A 20,028-nucleotide genomic window follows, 5' to 3' on the forward strand; every position below is an offset into this window, starting at 1 on the left:
GTCTCGAGGAATGAAAGTGGCCAGAGAACACTGTTTAGAGGCGTTTTTGTTATAGCTTATTTTAGAAAAAAATCATTTTTTTTAAAAAAATAATTACTTTTAATTGTTTTGCATATGTTTATTACAGATTTTTAAAATAATCAGAAGCTACAAATAATTAAAAAACAACTAAAAATGAGAAGCTACTAAGAGTAGCTTATAAAATAATAGATTTTTTTAGAGGAGAGAAAAAATCACTTTTATAAGAGTAGCTTGTAATTAAAAAAAATCACTTTTATAAGTTGTATCCAAACAAACTAAAGATTATTTTATTTAAAAAAAAGTGATTTTTATTATAATAAACAAACACAAATTAAATTCAACTTTTCTAAAAATCTCTAAAAACTAATCTCTAAATTATTTTGCATCAAAATAACTATTTTTTAATCTGTAACAAACGGACCCTTAATGTGCCCAAGTAAGACTTTCTCTCTTTGTACACTAATAAATGTTTTAAGGGTACATGTTAGCTTTCCCCTTTAAATTTTCATACCATTTAGTAGTTAGGTCCAAATTTTAAATTCACACCATGGACCCTGGACCTCCTGCTCCTTAACCCTTAGCTCAACTAGCTTAACCAGTTGAGTTGAGCTACCCATCCCACCCCGAATGTCAGTTTGTTTGCTTTTGTCTAAAAAAAACACATTTTGTTTTGTGAACACTTTTTTTTGACGAAAGGGTGCTTATAGCATTTCATTAACTAAAATGTGTTCAATACAAATTGGTATATCAACCAAAACCTGGAAATTAGCCGACAATGTGGCCGCCTTAGCTAAATTATGGGCAGCCTCATTTGCTTGTCTCCGCACAAACTCAACGCTAGAGTTTCTATAATAATTTGAGAACATAACTCGACAATAGCACCTAGCTCCGTATAGTCATGATGCAAAGAATGGAAGCTATCAACTACTCTCTTAGAGTCTAATTCAAATTCCACCAGACCTAAGTTAAGTTCATGGACCCAATCGAGCGCCGAGAGAAGGCCAAGTGCTTCGCCTATATGACCTCTCATTGCGGAGTGAACCATTCAGTCTTGGCTAGGATAAATGCACCTTGATCACCTCTAATACAAACACAGATGCCTACACTATTAGAGCCGGACGGAAAGAATGCGTCTATATTGCATTTAAATCTTCGAGTTGTTGGCTTACACCATGAATTCCGCACAATAGTTTGCTGACTTGAACTCGTTTTTGCAGCAGCATCACAGACAACTTTCCAATCCTGCAAACATGCTAATAGCACGGGAAAAAACAAAGTTTTGAGCATCATTCACATTATTCCATATTTGGTTATTCCGTTGTTTCCAGATACTCCAAAGGATACAAGCGAAGATCGCTTTATTCTCCTTAGACAACTGCTGCAGAATGTATAAAGTGGCTAGATGAACCTCGTCAAAATTATAGACAACATTAGTAATAACATTGGAGAAACTAGTCATGCTCCACACATTTTGGCTACTTGGACATTTGAAGAAGATATGCAAGCTATCCTCATCGGCATTGTTGCATAAAACACAACTTTGTGGACAATCAACACCTTTATCCCGCAGCCTAGTTTGGGTTGGAACACACCTTTATTGTGTTTTTCTAACAATGCTAGCATCTTTAGGAGTACTTGGCCACAAACAATAGGTTAGCTAAATCTTGCCATGTTGAAATACTTTGTCGAGGTTTACATAGTTCTACCGCTATTAATTAATTGAGGGAAAAGCAGCATCAACATGTATAATTGCATCATCACTAACTCCCTCAATTTGCACTATGTTACAAAGCTAAAATATAGCTATAGCTCCAAGTGTTGATTTGGATCCTCCAATGGTAAACCATTGAATTTGTTGTGCAACTATGGTTCTCAATGAATTTTTTTGCAATCCACAAATACTTTTTAAGATAAATCTATAATCTATAATATAAATAAAGTCAGATAGACTTGTTTCTCTTTCTCTCTCCTCTAGAATACTGGCCTCTCATGCACTCTTCTATTCTACGTGGTTCATATGACATTTAATACAATTATAAATTTTAATGCTCATTAATTTTTAATTGGAAAAAGGACAAAACTTAAATACAGTACCATAAGTACTGTTTTTACTGTTCTCCAATTACAAATATACACGTGTATCGTTTTATATTCAGTTTTAACACCGTTTGAGTTTCCGTCACATTCATTTGTGTCTTCTTTTACCCCACTTCTCCATTCTCCCTCCTGCGTCAATTGTTGTTCCATATTCTTGTATCGTGAAGAAAAAATACTGGTTTGCGACTTGCGATTTTGAAACTATTGAAAACAAATTTTGGGCCGGACATTTATTGTAATTCGCCGGGTCATTGTCGAAAGAATCAGTTAAATACAGATCTAACTTTTTTCCTCCATGGCGGTGGATCCGATTTAGCAATACACGAAGTTCAAGTCGCACCGCCGGTAGTCATGAATCCGATTTCCTGTTAAACATCAATTTTGGTCCTTTGGGAGTAGTTTTCTTCTGAAAAGTCTCACATAGATTTCCTGCAATAACTAAAAACAAGTGGAATTTTTGGATTTTGTTTTGTTGGACGAAACGGTGAATGAAGAATGCACCGGTTTTGACTTAAAAAATTGGATAGTGACCAAAGCTCCATGGTAAAGATGAATTTTTGGGGTGGATATTGTTCAACTGCTTTTATTAAACAAACAGAAGGCTCACGACGTTAAGCTAGAACATTAAAATAGTACACGTGTATTGATGTAATTGGAGAACAGTAAAAACAGTACATATTGTACTGTATCTAAGTTTTATCCTTGGAAAAATTGGAAATTAATTCAAAATACAGGAACAGAATACATTTGGTTTCGCCCATAATTTTGCACCCCACATCAATTTTTCTAACGGCAATTGAAATTCCTCATCTCACTCCAGCACCGTCGTCATCAGCGGCTACTTTTTAAAAATAGTAACCATCTCATCTCCTACTTCGCGCCGTCGTAATCAGTGAATCAAACCTCCGCCGTCCTCCTCACTTTGCAGAACGGGCATCCTCCTGGCGTCCTCTTCCTTCTGTTGCCGTCTCGGTCTTCTCCTTGCGGTGGATCATCATCGCTGTCCTCTCTCAGTCAAATGGTACAAGTGAGCGACTATGGATGATTTTGTTTTCATTTTGCTCTCACGTACGATTCTTCTTTATTTTCGTTTTGATCAAGTATGAAAAAAAATGGGTATTGCCTTTGTTCTGATTTTTCTTATTTTTCTATGTTTGTATTTGATGATGTTTCATGACAGTTTCAAATTGAATAATCCAGTACTAAAATTGAAGTTAAGCTTTTGATTGTTAGAGGAATTTTAACATCACAGGAAAATTGAAGTTTTAAATATTAGAGGAAGCTTTTGATTGTTGCATTAAATGCTCTTATAACGAATGCCTATAATTAAGTTTTAAATGTTTATCCAACCTTGAATAAATAATGAGATTCATAGAACAACAATTCCGGGACTGTTGAGATGTTATGGACAAGTATTTTTGCACTGTATTGTAGGATTTTTGGATTTCTACAGAAGAACATGTCTTTGTTGTGCCATAAAAAAAAGGAAAATAACAAAGTCAACAATTCAATTGTTTTCTAGTATTAGTATGTTTGCTTGCATCCAGATTCACAACCCGTGTTGAATTTAGGTCACTTGAGATATAATTGTAAGTTGCTTCAATTACATTATATATTGTTATTGTTATTATGAGTTTATATGTTTTCTCCTATATTGATTGATATTTTAGTTGTTAGTTTCATTGTTGGGTATATGTTGCTTGATTGAAGGCTTATGAAAGAATCATACATCCATATGATATGACATGATGATCAAGAGAATACTTGAATGGTTATTCCAGATGCTCATAAGCAAGTAAGAGTAAAATGCATCTTATTTTTTAGTTTACTTTATTGTTTTTCTAATTCTATTGATTTCAATGTTTGCTTCAATTGATTTTCCTAATTTGTTTTCTAATTTCAATCAAGGTTATTTTCTGATTTATTTGATTTTTTCAGGACCACAATCATTTGTTTGACTATGAAGGTACATATTTCTAATTTCAATCAAGTTTTTATGAAGGTAACCTTATTTATTTTAAGGATTCACTTATGGTTTCATTTCTTATTTGATTAGCCCATTTTTTTAAGATTTCTAATATCAGGTTTAGTCTTTTCTTGAAATTATTTGGTGTTATAGGCTATGTTTTTATTCATTCAACACCCCATCTCTAGGTTAATGGTGAACAAGCATACGTGTATTCTTAAGATTTATAATTTGTAATATCAGGTTTATTTTTTTATCATTCAGTCAACACAAAATGATGAAATTTTGATTTATTGTGTTTGGTTATAATGGCACCACAATCTATTTACTGCAAAGAGTAAAAGCAAGAATTTTGGATGAGATAACGGGCTTGTTTGTTTTAACTTTAAAAAAATGGATTTTTTCTTTGTATTTTTTAAAATAGATTTTCTAAAACCAATTTTCAAAATATTACAAGTTTTTTTATATTTGTTTTTTCTAAATTGAAACACTAATTTTGACATCATATAACATAAACATACATTATTGAATATCAAAACATAGTTAAAATCACAATTTTTTCAAAAAGTTGTATTTCAAAAATGATTTTTATGAAAATCTATTTGAAATAGCTTCAAAAAGAAGTGATTTTTCGAAATTTTGATATCCAAAAAAAGTTTCAATAAAATGATCAAATACCTAAAATCACATTTTAAGAATAACTATTCAAACCAAATTTTCATTTGAAGCTTTTATAAAAAATTTCTTTGTAAATTTTTTTTACACAAAATTATTTAACACTATAAGAATCTATTTTAAAAAAATTATAACAAACAGGTCCAACATTGGAATAACATCTTTTAGGTACAAAGAAGCTTTGCAGCAAATTCATAATGAAGATAAAAAAGTGGAGTCTATATAATTAAACACCATGAGGTAACTTTATTTCATATTCTGTCGTGTAATAAAATTTTGATTATCATATGTTATTTAGAGATGTTTTTGGTAAATTAATGTTGGTCCGATTGTACATGTGAGTTAGACTTTGAAGTTAATATCACTTTAAGTCATTTACTGCCACTTCATTTCTGGTTTTGTGCACACATAACTGATTTTGTTTTATACATGAAAGAGAATTTCATGGAGCTCGAACCTTAAATGAGAAACAAGTTGAGATTCTTCGAATGACATCGCTATCATTTTCACAGGTAACCCTTATTTCTTTCTATTTTCTTTCACTTCATTATTTATAAAAATAATGTAACTACTTTATTGTCAAGGATCTGCATCCTCCAAACTTCATGTATTATAAAAGAATAAGACACTAGGCTCTCAGTGCATTTCTTCTCATGCTGTACTCATTTATATTGTATCAGATTAGAGAATGCAATGATATATCTCTACAACTTTTATGTTCATCCTTAACCCACCAGATCATCATATCTCTTCTGTAGACACATTATTTTTAGGAATCTACTTTTTAGTTTCTTCTTGGAAATAAGTTGGATATGAGGATATATTAAAGAACTGGCTTTTCCACCGTTGAAATGGAACATTCTTTTTTAAGCTGTTATGGTATATACGTTATGTGAAGGGTCTGGCTTGCGTAGTAGAAGTCCTTAAAATAAAGCATTGATCATTAGTGGCGTGGAGAAGAATGTATGGCCTGCAATTGCAGAAGGAAATGTTAAGCATGTGGTCTACAAATCATTCCCTCTCGCTGAAGCTGCGGAGGCTCACCGGCTTATGGAAAGCAGTTGTGGTAAATATTCGGTCGATGTACACGACACAACATACTTTTGGATAATTTTGAGTTTGTACTTTGTACCTCAGTCTTAAATAAAGTTGTGGTTTACAACACAATTTACTGTTATTGTGTATTAGGGAACTGTAAAATACTACCAATGAGCACTTAAATACTGCCAAATTAGCTTTTTAGATTATATTGGTTTAATTCTTTGTACCTACAACTGTAAAATGTTTCATTCTCTTTGATGACAGGGCTAAGAAACTAGATTGTATTATTAATTGAATTGTTTATGACAGGACTGAGAAAGATTGTTACCATTGTTTCATTCTCTTTGATGAATGATATCAATCAAATTGGATTTCTTATTTCCTTATTGAATTTCTCATTTATTATAATGATATCTATCAAATTGGTTTTTCCTACTGATTTATTTTCTTATTATCTATATGTCTGATCTGATGATCAGCCATTTGTGAACATTTTGATGATTTAAATTCGTACGGTGCATTAAAATGGTACCATCATGTAATCTGTTAAGGGAAGTTATGATCTTTTGCATTAGAGGAGTCAGAGAAGAAGAGAAATAAATTATTATAACTATATGACAAAGAGCATAATACTTGCTTATGTGATATCTTAATAGGATATATATTCTCTTTAAATTCACATGTCATATTGTATAGTTAATTGTTAAATTTTTTGTTATTCTTTGTTTTTCAATTCTTATAAAACAGAAGACTATAGTATAGACTATTGTTCAATTATTGTCACTCTTTATTATTCAATTCTTATAACACGGAAGACAATAATATAGACTATTGATATTATATCATATAATTAAGTAATTTGTTCCTTTATTCCGTGTGATTTCATTGTATAATTAATAGTTAAAAAATTTGTCAAACTTTATTGTTCAATTCTTATCACACGAGAGGTTATAGTATATACTATTGTTCAATTATTGTCACTTTCAATTCTTATAACACGGAAGGCTATATTATAGACTATTGATATTATATAAGTAATTTATTCCCCGTGCGGTGCACGGGTTGAATTGGAATTTATAACGTAGCAACACTTTTTAGATATATTTTTAACGACATATGCATTTAGTATGACATATTAAACATATTCATTTTTATGTTTTAACTTTTCATTCTTTTTATTTGAGAATTATGAAAATTTTAATATTAAAATATTATATTTTTTGGCTAATTTTAAAATATTATTTTTGTAGTCTCATTTTACCCGTGCTTGGCACGGGTCCGGATACTAGTTAGTTAAAATGTAACTTTTATTTATTGGCGATAACAAGAAAAAACAAGCTTTTTGCCAACAAAAAAATAAAATAAGCTCTAATTAAGTTTTTATTTACAATATGAATGGACTTTTCCGGAAAGTGCTGGAAAAGAAAACGAAAAAGACGTAAATAGATTTGTTCACTTTCCTTTGGTTATGTTAACAACCCATAGAAAAGGAAGTTAACAATATAAGATGCTAAAATTATAATGTGGCAACTTAAAATTGACATTTATATCCAACAGTTTCACACTAGAGGTGCAAGTGCTTACAATTTTTAACCAAAACATGCTTATCTTTTATATTACATATCTTTTGCATAAAGACAAATGAGAGTGAATTTTTTTTTTTTTTTTTGGAAAGGACAAATGAGAGTGATGTTAATTTCCATCAAGAATTAATCCAATACAACATTAGCAAATAATATATAGACATATACATCAGCTTTCTTATTTAAAAAAAAATCCAACTAATGTAGAATGATGCTTTTGTCGTTGCACACCAATATGCAATTAGTCACATATACGATCAAGATCGAATGATTTAAATATTTTAAACTGGGTATTTCAAATTTAAAGAAATCAAAATCTGAATTGAAATCGGTTCAATTTTGATTGTACAATCTAGATGCACACAATCCTAGCATAAGTAGTGGCGTAAAAATTGAATCTTCAATATATGTTTAATTTATTTTCAATCTTATATAGTATAAGTTATATACATACACTTGGGCTTTAAGGTCTAACTCAACTCACAGTGTCAAAATTGTTAGCCTAAAAAAATAATAAAGTTATATACACTTGAAAATAATATTTTTGCTAGCTTGTGCATTACATCAATTATTTATATATGTGATTGTCAATGTCATCTACTTTAATTAGTTTTTAATCTTAGATACACATTGAATAGTAAGAACAATTAAAAACCTTTTACTCCTAATCATCAAAACAGAAACTATGTTTGGGATAGAGTTTAGGTTAGCTATGTCTATAATATACATGCATAAACATATATGCAGAAACAAAAGCAAAGCGATCATCCAATACATTCCAACTCAAATCTATGACCTCTCAACTCTCATAGTGTGTGCCAAAATATTTTGATGGTTACTGCATTCATGCACTTGATTCTCTTTCCTTCTTATAATAACACCCTCCTTCACTTCCTCTCTTCACAACTCCACAACCTTCTCTTTCTGTTATGGCCTCAAAAGCCTTAACCACTGGTTCTCACTCCCGAAATGGACACCGTTTCTCAGTGTTTGATGACTCGGATGAGGTATTCAATATGGTTATGTTACATAAAACTTTTATAACTACAACATTAATAACATTAGAGTGAATACAAGTATGCTGGAATATGTAAGTAATCAAAAGAGTTATAAGATTAAGGCTTTGTTAGTTATGTTTTGTCTTTTACAGGAAAATGGAGACTTCAATCAGCAGCAACAGAAACACAATAACCATGCTTTCTCTTTGGATGGAAGTGGTGAGTAATCAGCATATTTTTCTGTTAACTTGATCTTGGAATGAAAAAACAAAGTTGTTTATTATGTTCCACTACAGTGGTTGCTTTCTCCTTCTGGAGTTTTCTGATAATCTAATAATTTTATGCATGTTTTTCTGAGCTGTTCTGTAGTATCTAGTAAGGATTTTGAAGAACAGAAACCATTCAGCTATAATGCGGATAAAGAGAAAGGAAAGCGAGAAAAAAGAAGTCTTATGAGCAATGACATAGGAGAAGATGATTACCTGTAACTTGTCTTCTCTCAGATACTCTAGCAACGACCCAACGCTACTAGTTTTTGTAAATTAGAATGCCTTTTCTTCATTTCACCTCTTACCTAAGCTGTTTCTTTTCTTCTATTATGATCTTGCAGTTTGGAGGAGTCAAGGCAACCGTTATGGCGCAAAGTCCCAATAGCTTCGAGCCTAATCAATCCATATCGTATAGTCATAGTCATGCGTCTTGTTGTCCTAGTTTTCTTCTTCCACTTCCGCATCACAACTCCGGTTCACGATGCATTCGCCTTATGGATAATCTCCGTGGTCTGCGAAATATGGCTCTCTTTGTCTTGGATAGTAGACCAGTTCCCCAAATGGTTCCCCATGACTCGCGAAACTTACTTGGAGCGCTTGTCACTGAGATTCGAGCGCGAAGGGGAGCCGAACCTTTTAGCCTCAGTTGATGTCTTTGTTACCACTGCAGACCCTTTGAAGGAACCGCCTATTATAACAGCAAACACAGTTCTATCAATCTTGTCTGTTGATTATCCTGTTGACAAAGTTAGCTGCTATGTCTCCGATGACAGTGCATCTATGCTTCTCTTCGATACTTTGTCACAAACTTCTCAGTTTGCAAGAATATGGATTCCATTTTGTAAGAAGTATAACATTGAGCCAAGGGCACCCGAGTCTTATTTTTCTCATAAAGTTGATTACTTGAAAGACAAGGTACATCCATCATTTGTAAAGGATCGCAGGGCTATGAAGGTAAAAACTAGATAAAATAACTGCAATCGAATATGAAAATTTTCCCTTTTTAATTAATATTTATTTTGTTCTAAATTTGCCGCCGATTTCCTTTGCATTTCTGCAGAGAGAGTATGAAGAATTCAAGGTGAAAATTAATGTACTTGTTGCAAAGTCTCAGAAAAAACCAGAAGAAGGGTGGGTGGTGCAAGATGGTACTCCATGGCCTGGGAACAACACTGACGATCATCCAGGAATGATTCAGGTTTGCCTAACTTCATCAACGAAGGATAAATTAAAGTCAAATTGTTTTAATATAAGCTATGAATTATTTTGATAAGCTATCTTAGAGAGCTGAAGGAAATAAGCTGAAAACAGCTTATGGACATGTCATAAGCTATTTTTATCAGCTCTCCCAAATAGTCCCGCATCCGCATATGCTTATGCTAATAGACAAACTCAAATAAGTCAAACCAAACATGTCATTTGTGTTCTCTTGTTAAGTGTTAGGAAACTAGATGGAAAATAGAGTCTGTTTATGTTCAAGACGTTGGATAATGACAAAAAATAAATAATAATTAAAACATATAAGGACTTGCCGAGTTGCAGGTGTGTCTGGGAAGTGCTGGTGCTCTTGACAATGAAGGCAAGGAGCTGCCACGGCTTGTGTATGTTTCGCGCGAGAAATGTTCTGGCTATCAACACCATAACAAAGCTGGAGCCATGAATTCTCTGGTAAATTAATATATAGTTTTATTCCATCAAGTAAGTTATAAGAACATGATATTATAAAAACTGTTTATAACTCTTTAAATGCTTCATTTTTTAAAAAGCTTCGAGTTTCTGCTGTGCTTAGCAATGCACCTTTTGTGTTGAATCTGGATTGCGATCAATACATCAATAATAGCAAGGCTCTTAGGGAGGCTATGTGCTTCCTAATGGACCCTCTACTTGGAAAGAAGACTGCTTATGTTCAATTTCCGCGAAGGTTTGATGGAATCGACGGCAACGACCGATACGCTAATCACAACACTGTATTCTTTGATGTAATGGATGTTATTCTGAACCCCCATACAAGTTTCTATGCTATTTCATTGACAAATATTTATTTAACTCCTGCCTGAATTTTATTTTTTCTTGTTTTGTAGATCAATATGAAATGCCTTGATGGAATTCAAGGTCCCGTGTATGTTGGTACTGGATGTGTGTTCAACAGGCAGGCATTATATGGCTACAAGCCACCATCTGAGAAAAGGCGAAAGACAAGCTTTTCATGCTGCTGCTGTTGTTCTGGTGAAGAGATTGATGATGGGCTTGAAGACTATGATGAGCAAGAGGAATCAACCTTTATGTCCGTCAAAGTTTTTGAGAAAAAGTTCGGAGAGTCACCGGTTTTCATTGCTTCTGCATTGATGGAAGATGGTGGACTTCCAAAAGGAGCTAATACTCGAATACTGATGAAGGAAGCAATTCATGTTATAAGTGTTGGATATGAAGAGAAAACCGAATGGGGCAAAGAGGTAATCCAATCAATACAGTTATACAACAAGAATATACTATATTTCATGATTGTTGACCAAAGTATCATTCATTGACTTTTCTTTCTTTGCAGATAGGGTGGCTTTATGGTTCAGTCACAGAAGACATTTTGACAGGGTTTAACATGCATTGTAGAGGATGGAAATCAGTGTACTGCATGCCTATAAGAGCAGCTTTTAAAGGATCTGCTCCTATAAACCTATCAGACAGATTACACCAAGTTCTGAAATGGGCTTTGGGTTCTACTCAGATTTTCTTTAGTGGCTATTGTCCATTGTGGTATGGCTATAGTGGAAAACTGAAATGGCTTCAAAGGCTCGCTTACACGAATGCTATCGTTTATCCTTTCTCTTCCATCCCTCTTCTGGTGTACTGCACAATTCCAGCTATCTGTCTTCTAACTGGAAAGTTCATCCTCCCCACTGTAAGTGCATCATAATAAATTTATTACATTGGATTAAATTGAATGCAACATGACTTTGACTACCCTCATTCACAATATAATCACTTTGCGAATGTGAAGGAGCTATAAGCCTAATTACTTTTAGAGATGAATTTCTATGTACTGACGGAGTAAAACTTTTTTATACATGCATTCAACAAATCAGATCATAATGTCATTTTGTTATATTGGCTCCTAAAGTATCTCCACAAATATCTACGTGTGAAATATTTTTGGATACATGCCTATAAACATTTTTATGGATATATTAGATTTATGAGAAGAAAAAAAGCTATATATAGGGATATGGATATTAGATTAATGTCTTGTAACGAATGTTATCTTTTATGCAGATGACAAACCTTGCAAGCATTTGGTTGATGGCTCTATTTATCTCCATCATTTTAACTTGTGTGTTAGAGCTTCGTTGGAGTAAGGTTAACATTCAAGACTGGTGGCGCAACGAACAATTCTGGGTCATTGGAGGTGTTTCTGCACATCTATTTGCAGTGTTTCAAGGCCTCCTTAAAGTTGCAGGACTTGGCACTAATTTCACCGTGAGAACGAAATCAGCAGACGACACTGCATTTGGTCAGCTCCATCTCTTCAAGTGGACTAGTCTTCTCATCCCTCCAACAAGTATTGTAATCTTGAATGTGGTGGGAATTGTGGCTGGAATCTCTGAAGCCATTAACAGTGGCTATAATTCATGGGGACTTTTATTTGGGAAGGTTTTTTTCTCTTTTTGGGTCATTGTTCACTTGTATCCTTTCCTCAAAGGTCTACAAGGAAGGCAAAACAGAACACCTATCATAGTAGTTCTCTGGGCAACACTTCTAGCATTGATTTTTTCGATGATTTGGGTGAGAATTGATGTTTTCTTGCCCAACAAAATAGGTCCTGTACTCACACAATGCGGGGTAGAATGCTAAGGTTGTAGAGAAGTGAAGTCGGCGTTCTTCCAATTTTATCTGATCTTTGTTGTTTCACTGGAGTATTAACCTTTATTATGAGAAAGTGAACAGTCAAGATTTATGATGCAAGATTCATAAGTTAATTGAAAAATATTGTTTTGTGACATATGATATGATTTCTTGTTATCACTGAAGCATGATATGATTTATGGTGGAAGATTCACCAGTTAATTAAAAATTTAAAACAAAAGATTGCTTTGTAACATATATGTATGTGATTTATTGTTAATATTGCAGCATAAAATAATCACATCTCCGAATTCATCTAGATAATTTCTTATCACAATTCCTGCAAACATATCCTTCGATTGATATAAGGTATCAAGGTATCTTGCAGTGGAGCTCGATATCAAACTACAAGATACCGTCAGAGTAACCATTGTGAAAACAGGGAGGCCAAACTTATTTGAGCTATAGAATAATGATGAAAATCTTAGCCAAAAAAATAAAGTGAATAATGATGAAAATAAGCTGCAAAAAGTAACCATATAATTGTAGTTATAAGATGCAACTGAAATCACCTTTGAAGGGTAAAAATTATTCAAGGGACACATTATAGATTTAACTTTAAAGCCAAGTAGAGTACAATTACAAGAGCAAAGTAACACATTACATCATCTCATCCATAGAAAGAATAAAAAAATGCATTCCCAGCACAAAACACTTCCTATAAATAACACCATTGCAAACTTTTATAAAATATATAAGGTACACAAGTAGAAGAAGCTTCTGCGAGCACCTCCATTCAATATTTTCTCTAGCCTTGTCTCAAATAGGGTATTGTCCCAAGCAGGCAGCTCGGTTGGTGAGCTGAGGAACAGCAAAGGAGGTTCAGACTTCAAACTCTAGAAAATAACATAATCCACTAACATATTTGCCTATGCACACAAAAAAAATAAACTTATCCTGCACAGCATTGAAAACTTTTCTAAAATAAATTTTTCTAAAATGAATATAATTCAAATGATTTATAAGTTTATTTATTAATGAATATATTTCTCAATGTGAGGAACACAAGTAGAAGCAGCTTCTCCAGCAGCACCTCTATTCAATGCTTTCTCTAGCCTTGTCTCAAATGGCGTAGCGTGCCAATTCACCTTCTTATCCTGCACATCCAGTTAAATATCCAAATAAGAATTCACCATCAAACTAATGATGAGTAACAACTTAACCTACAAAAATTCACTTCATCTTTACCTCTCTGTACTTGCTAGTTGTGTTTGGAATTCCTTTAAAAGATGAGGCTGAGCCTGAATCCTCATTAGAATTCCAATAGGACCCAACTGTTCCTATAATCGGCATCTCATCTGGACTCTTACAAGGTGACTTCCTTGGGGACGAGGTAGCGGAAAATTGCTTAATCTCTTCCACCGTTAAAGCACCTAAAATAGGCCTATCTTCAAGGCTTATCATAGAATTTGAACCTTGTGAGGTGCTCCTATCAGGAGTACCAACAGCATACAAACAAGCCTTCTTAATAGGTGTAGTCTCTGATGAACCCAACCAATTTGACAGGCTAGCATCAACTGGAATTTCATGGTTCAACATCTTTGGCATGTCGGGTTCTGAAACTTCCTTAACACCAAATGCAACCTGTGATTCATGGTCGGAACAAGCATAATTCTCTTTCTGAGGCCTTAACCGTGGTGTCCTTTTAGCCTTAACAATTTTCCACTGAGACAGATTTTCAACCGGGTTCAGCACAGGATGAACATAGACACTTCTATCTCTAGCATTCGGGTTCAATCCAATTGTCTTCAAATCCCTTTCACAAGTAGGGATAATAGGACTCTCCACCTCCTCAGCAAACACATGATCAACAACATCATCTTTCACCCTAGACCTTGAGTATGCCATTTCATCTCCTTCAAACTCCACACCCAATTCGTCACATTCTTCTCTAATTCCATCATCCTCGTCATCACTAAGATCACTAGGCCAATCATCAAGTTCTTCTTCATCTTCATCATCACTATCCCTACAATTCTGATACCTATGATTAGGAGGGTAAGACCCAGTTGAATTCACAGAACTATCTTCAGAAGAAGATGACTTTGAATGATCTGGTTTAGCCAAAGTTTCTTCCTTTTCAACTTCTTCAGGCAAAACAGGCTCATAAGTTTTCACATTGGAGTCAAAAGTTACTTTCTTTCTAGTATTAACACTTAATTCCTCCTCAGTTTTATCCCTATATAGACCAAAACATAACAAAAACAAAACACAAAAACAATTATATATCTATGTATCAGAAGCTTCCAAAAATAGAAAGTGATGAACTATGAAGCACGGACACTCCTTCGATTAGGTGTGTCCTGGTGTCGGACACCAGACACCGACACGAAGCTTATTATTACATTCAATTATGTCATTTTCTCAAATTATTATTGCTTAGTCAGTGTCAAATTATTATTGCTTAGTCAGTGTCATGTCGTGTCCGTGTTTGTGCTTCATGGGTGATGAATGAAGTTGAAAATTTTTGCTTACTGAAGTTGTGGTGAAGGGCAAAGAAGGGTTTTGGAGTGATCCTGAACCAAAGGGACCCTAGGTTGCTGTGGCTTGCAACTAGCATTTCTCTGAAACACATAATTAAATTAGAGAGATTAAAACCTTAAAAAAAAAAAAAACTTAGCTCTATTTGGCTAATGAGAAAAAGCAAACAAGAAAAAGGGTATGAAAAAAATGAAATTTTGATTTGACATAAGAAATTAAAGAAAGAAAAAGAGAAAATCTTGGCATTATTGGAATTGAAAGTAAAAAGGGTTGAAGAGTGTTACTTGAAGAACGTTGCGGTTGTGTTTAGTGTGTTTGGAGGAACCAAAACAAGCAAGAAAACAACCCATGAATTGAAGGGGATGAAGGAGAGAGCGTCTCAGATGAAGATTTGAATGATGAATGAGTTGGTGAGTGACATTGAAGATTTTCAATAGGAAGAAGAAGACGAAAAAAAAAGCGTATCTTTGTTGATATTATTTATTTATTTTATTTTAAAAAAAAGTTGGAAACGACCGTTATGAAACATTATGAGTACTTTACACTCTGGAAATTGGAATTTCATTAAATCTTCTTCTTTTCTTTTTTTTTTTTGTTCATATAGTAAGTACTCTCTCTGTCCCAAATTATAAGGAAAAAAACAAAAATCACACTTATTAAGAAAAAGTAAAAGATGATAATTTGAAATATATTTTTGTGAGTTTTTCTTGGAATAAGTTGCATGGGAAGATGTAAAAATGATTTTTATTGGTTGTTGTTTATTGAGAAAAGGGGAGAGAGAGAAAATTAAATACAATTTACATTTAATTTTATGAGATTAAGGAAAAAAACATTCTTGAAAATGGTTTTTCCCTTATAATTTTGGACAAAAAAATTGGAGTTTTTTCCCTTATAATTTGGGACGGAGGGAGTAGTATTTATTTATTGTTAATAATGGTGTTTAATCTGTCTTAGGATTCTACAAGAAGAAACGGGTCCCAACTGATGAAAGTTGTCTTGTCCTCCGCGGTGTTAACTCACCCCGTTGTAACTTGCTCTACTCATACAATTACCTCACTCAAAACATATATTTTTAATCGATAGTTAGTCGGTTCAGTGGTGATTAACACTAAATGTAGTAGAGAGACTATAGTTCGATCATCCACAACTACAATCGATAATAATTAATACAAAAAACAACTTCGTATTCTTTCATCTCACTCGCATTTTATTCTACTTTTTTTTGGTAAACCAAAGGTATTCTACGCGCGCAACTGCGAACACTAATTCCAGGTAACTGAGATTCATTTAAGGGGTTGACCTCTCCCAACAAATGTTTCTTCATACACACCAGTCAGGGATCGAACCTAGGACCAAATAGTTAAGCAACTCAATTAACTACCACTTGTACCACACTATGTTGGTATTTTATTCAACTTTTTTGATATAATATAAAATGGAAGGTCTGATGATTCTTTTTTATTGTTACTGTAAAATTACTGACGGTGTGTATCTTTTAAACTCTTCTTATACATAAAATAGTTAATTTTTTATGGGAAGATATAATATGTATCGATGGTGCGAAATAATTTTACGATAACATCCAAAGAATATTTTTTATTCTGTCAAATTATAAAAATATTTTAAAATTCATTATATAACAAATTGATGATTTTTTTTTTTTACGTATAAGAATATTTTATTATTTTTTTTATGATTCATTATAATAAATTATGCTTGCTGTAATTTATCGCAAACACATTGTTTGGTTCTAGAGAAAGTGAGTGGATGGATAAATCAAAAGAAAGAAAGTTTATGGAAAAACAGGGATTCCACCGTTTGGTTCTTTTATGGGTCCCATGTCCAAAAACTTTCCGTCCAAAACTGATAAGAAAATGAGGAACAAACGAAAATAACAAAACGGTCCTGTGCATATAGTGTACTGTACACTAACTCCATTATTACATTTACAGCATGTGTATGTTTCTGACCAAATTTTACATCACGTGTGTTGTACCTTTCTTAATTTTATACTCCATTGCAGTGTTACTTTGTTTTGTGTTCCTTGTTTTTTATTTATATAAAAATATATGATTATAAATTTTATTTAAATGTGGAGGATAATTATGTCATTTATTACATATATCTTTCTTTCCTTTCATTTTCTTCTATTCATTCCAAACAACTAAACAATCATCTCATTTTCCATTCACTTTCTACTCACATTCATTCCTTTACCATTTTTTCCTTTTACTTTCTTTTCTCATCCAAACAAAGCAAAAGGGTTGTTCTGTACGCGGATTCACTAAATAGTGCATGCGGTATGTGCGTCCGTTTGCTTATGCTTTTATTCGACCACTTTTTATTGTATTTTGAACCGTTTATATACCCATTTGGAGGCTTTGGCTAACATGCACAAGTGCACCATATGGTATACGGTGCACAAGTTAGCGATTTCATTATAACGAATACAAATTTTACAAAATTCACCGTTGGATTGAAAGTTTATATCATATAGATCATCCATAATTTTTTTTGAAAAAATTGAAAATCATTTGATATGTTATTGAGACCCGTCAAAATTAACGGTTTATAAATTTTTATTAAATACCGTTAATCTTTACGAGTCTCAATAACATATCAAATGATTTTTTAATTTTTTTTATGGATGATCTATATGATATAAACTTTCAAACGAACGGTGAATTTTATAAAATTCGTATTCGATATAATGAAAACGTTAACTTATGCATCGTGCACCATATGGTGCACTTGTGCATGTTAGAACTTGCCCCCATTTGGATTGATGTGTGGTTTGACTGGATTATGTTGATGTCCCTCGGTATTTTGTATTTTCTATTATTTTAATCTATTTAAGGTGTTGCATAGGGTTTCTCATCTTCACTTTCGCATCTGCACCCCTATTTTCTTTTATTTTGGTCTAATAACCTAATTACTAGAATTTAACCCTTAAGAATAATATGTGGGGTATCCAGCGTGGGAGGATCTATTTTGAGGCTAGGTGTGGATTAATAGCCACACCAGCCCAATCCGATTTTATATATATAAATGACATCGTTTTGTAAAGCGAATAGAGACAAATTGTCTATCTGCAAAAACACTTTACGCGTTTAGTTTTCCCTTTCTTCTTCCTCAGTTTTTCCTCACAACCTCACTGGCTCACCTCTCCTTCCGAACTTAGGTACCGTTTGGCCTAGCTTATTTTCCTCCTTTTTTTCTTTCTTTCTTAGAAGTAAGAAGTTAGGCCAAACAACAATTTTTAAAAGCTCTAGTAAGAAATAAATAACTTCTATATTTCAAGAAAAATTATAGTATATTGTCAAACATATCTTTTAACCGTATTATAATAAATAAATAAAAAAACAACTTTTAACTTTTTTTTAAAAAAAAAAGTAAGATTTACCAAACAACTTTAATTTTAGTTTTAAAGCTATTATTTCTAGCTTTATGGTTAAAATAGCTTCTACACTTAAAAAAATTGGGTCAAACGGTACATTCTCAGTCTTTCTCTTGTTTCTCATCTCATTATGAGTGTCACCCCTACCAATTATAGTAAAAAAATAGTAATTGCATCTAAATTTGCCATTCGACATAGTTTAGAATCTTCATTCGCCGTTTGTCATCGATGTCAAAGGTAATTTCACTAGTTTGCTCTAAAATTAGTAATGATTGCTTTTAGAATTTGTGTGTTTTTTTGTTTTGAAACATTGAAATTGAAACATTGAAATTGAAACATTGAAAGAGATGTTCTTTTTTTTTTTGAAAGAGAAGTTCTTAGAACACTTATTAATGATGTAATTTTAGTTCATTTTAAACAAATAGATAATAGATTATTCTCTTTATAAATTTAGTTGCTATGACTATTTGTTATAATTTTTTCATTAATTTAGTCTAATTTAGTTCTTAGATAAAAAATATTAGCCCCACTAATAATTTATGTTTGGGTCCGCTATGGTATATGCGATTCGAATCTTGATCCCTGGATATATAATACGATATCTCTATCAAATGAACTAAGCTCACATGAACAATCTTTTATAATAAAAAAATTAATTTGGCAAGAAAAAATTAATAAGAGATAAAAATAAAATTATAAGGTTTTTTATAAAAAAATTAAATTATAAGGTTTTTTTATAAAAAAATTAAATTATAAGATTTTTTTACTTGACGATACAAAAATTGAAAAAGCTATTTCCTAAAGTGATTAATTGTAAAAAAAAAAAGTAAATATCCTGAGTTACTTTTTGGTACAATATCAAAACCCTCATTACTTTCCAGAAAAAAACAAACCCTCCTCATTAAAGGGACTATACAAGGAATTGATCATTAATTTTAATCTAAAAAACAAAAGTTCGTTGGGGTGAGAGAGGCTCGAACTCTCGACCTCAGGATAACTCAGAAGCTATGAGACCTACGCGCTAGCCAACTGCGCCACCACCCCATTGTTGTTATTCTAGACGAAAGATATAGATATACAGAAATACATATTACTCTTCAGATAATTCATATGCTACTGGTTGGTTTGTTTCACTGCTCTACAAAGTCCAAACATTCATTTCCTTATTATGTTGTCAGGATTGAGTTTTTACCTCAAGTTGTTTTGTCTAGGTAAACTCGACTCGTAAAATCGTATGATTTTACCAAAAATTAAAATAATATTAAAATTATTATGTACACGATGAATCAAAGTATAGAAGACTGATAGGAAAACATCAACTACTAATCAGCCAGATATCTCTTTCGCTGTTTAAAAAGAAAGAGTCAACATGTCTCCATACCTCTCAACATGTTCACTACTACCAGACCATCATTAGAATATTACATCATCTTAAAAAATCTCTTGCCAATGGCCTTTTATATCCTGCATCTTCTGACTTAATATTTTTTTGGTTTCTCAGATTCTAATTGGGCTGCTTTCCCCGCTTCTAGAAAGTTCGTTGCAGATTCCTCCTAAAACACGAGGCTGTGTTTATCACATGATTTCTACCTACTTAAAGCAA

General features: G+C 32.8%; 2 protein-coding genes, 1 long non-coding RNA gene and 1 other non-coding gene across 7 annotated transcripts; 2 read left to right on the forward strand and 2 right to left on the reverse strand.

Moving 5' to 3' along the window:
• Positions 1 to 2,838: 2,838 nt before the first annotated feature.
• On the forward strand, positions 2,839 to 6,173 carry LOC123913223. 4 transcript variants are annotated; one of them, XR_006811605.1, is made up of 6 exons: positions 2,865 to 3,139; positions 3,829 to 3,913; positions 4,057 to 4,120; positions 4,901 to 4,999; positions 5,196 to 5,271; positions 5,440 to 6,173. It is a non-coding gene; the product is annotated as an uncharacterized LOC123913223 (long non-coding RNA). The 4 variants fall into 4 exon arrangements; XR_006811604.1 differs by having other exon boundaries at positions 2,839 to 3,145; positions 4,057 to 4,999; XR_006811602.1 differs by having other exon boundaries at positions 2,865 to 3,186; positions 4,057 to 4,999; positions 5,658 to 6,173.
• A 2,101-nt stretch (positions 6,174 to 8,274) lies between these two features.
• Positions 8,275 to 12,804, forward strand: LOC123913230 (cellulose synthase A catalytic subunit 4 [UDP-forming]-like). Its single transcript, XM_045963884.1, has 10 exons — positions 8,275 to 8,390; positions 8,534 to 8,600; positions 8,751 to 8,865; positions 8,992 to 9,604; positions 9,711 to 9,848; positions 10,193 to 10,318; positions 10,417 to 10,629; positions 10,732 to 11,103; positions 11,196 to 11,546; positions 11,918 to 12,804. Exons 1-10 carry the CDS (start codon positions 8,313 to 8,315, stop codon positions 12,494 to 12,496), a joined length of 2,652 nt encoding a protein of 883 aa, XP_045819840.1. The 5' UTR covers positions 8,275 to 8,312; the 3' UTR covers positions 12,497 to 12,804.
• Positions 12,805 to 13,208: 404 nt separating this feature from the next.
• On the reverse strand, positions 13,209 to 15,492 carry LOC123913240. Its single transcript, XM_045963895.1, has 4 exons — positions 15,313 to 15,492; positions 15,023 to 15,111; positions 13,736 to 14,726; positions 13,209 to 13,644 (listed from the first exon to the last, which is right to left on the reverse strand). Exons 1-4 carry the CDS (start codon positions 15,376 to 15,378, stop codon positions 13,522 to 13,524), a joined length of 1,269 nt encoding a protein of 422 aa, XP_045819851.1. The 5' UTR covers positions 15,379 to 15,492; the 3' UTR covers positions 13,209 to 13,521.
• Positions 15,493 to 19,384: 3,892 nt separating this feature from the next.
• TRNAM-CAU lies at positions 19,385 to 19,469 on the reverse strand. Its single transcript is given in 2 exon segments — positions 19,385 to 19,420; positions 19,432 to 19,469. It is a non-coding gene; the product is annotated as a tRNA-Met (tRNA).
• Between the last annotated feature and the right edge of the window lie 559 nt (positions 19,470 to 20,028).

This window comes from Trifolium pratense, linkage group LG1 (assembly GCF_020283565.1).
Source record: "Trifolium pratense cultivar HEN17-A07 linkage group LG1, ARS_RC_1.1, whole genome shotgun sequence".
Classification (NCBI taxonomy): domain Eukaryota; kingdom Viridiplantae; phylum Streptophyta; class Magnoliopsida; order Fabales; family Fabaceae; genus Trifolium; species Trifolium pratense.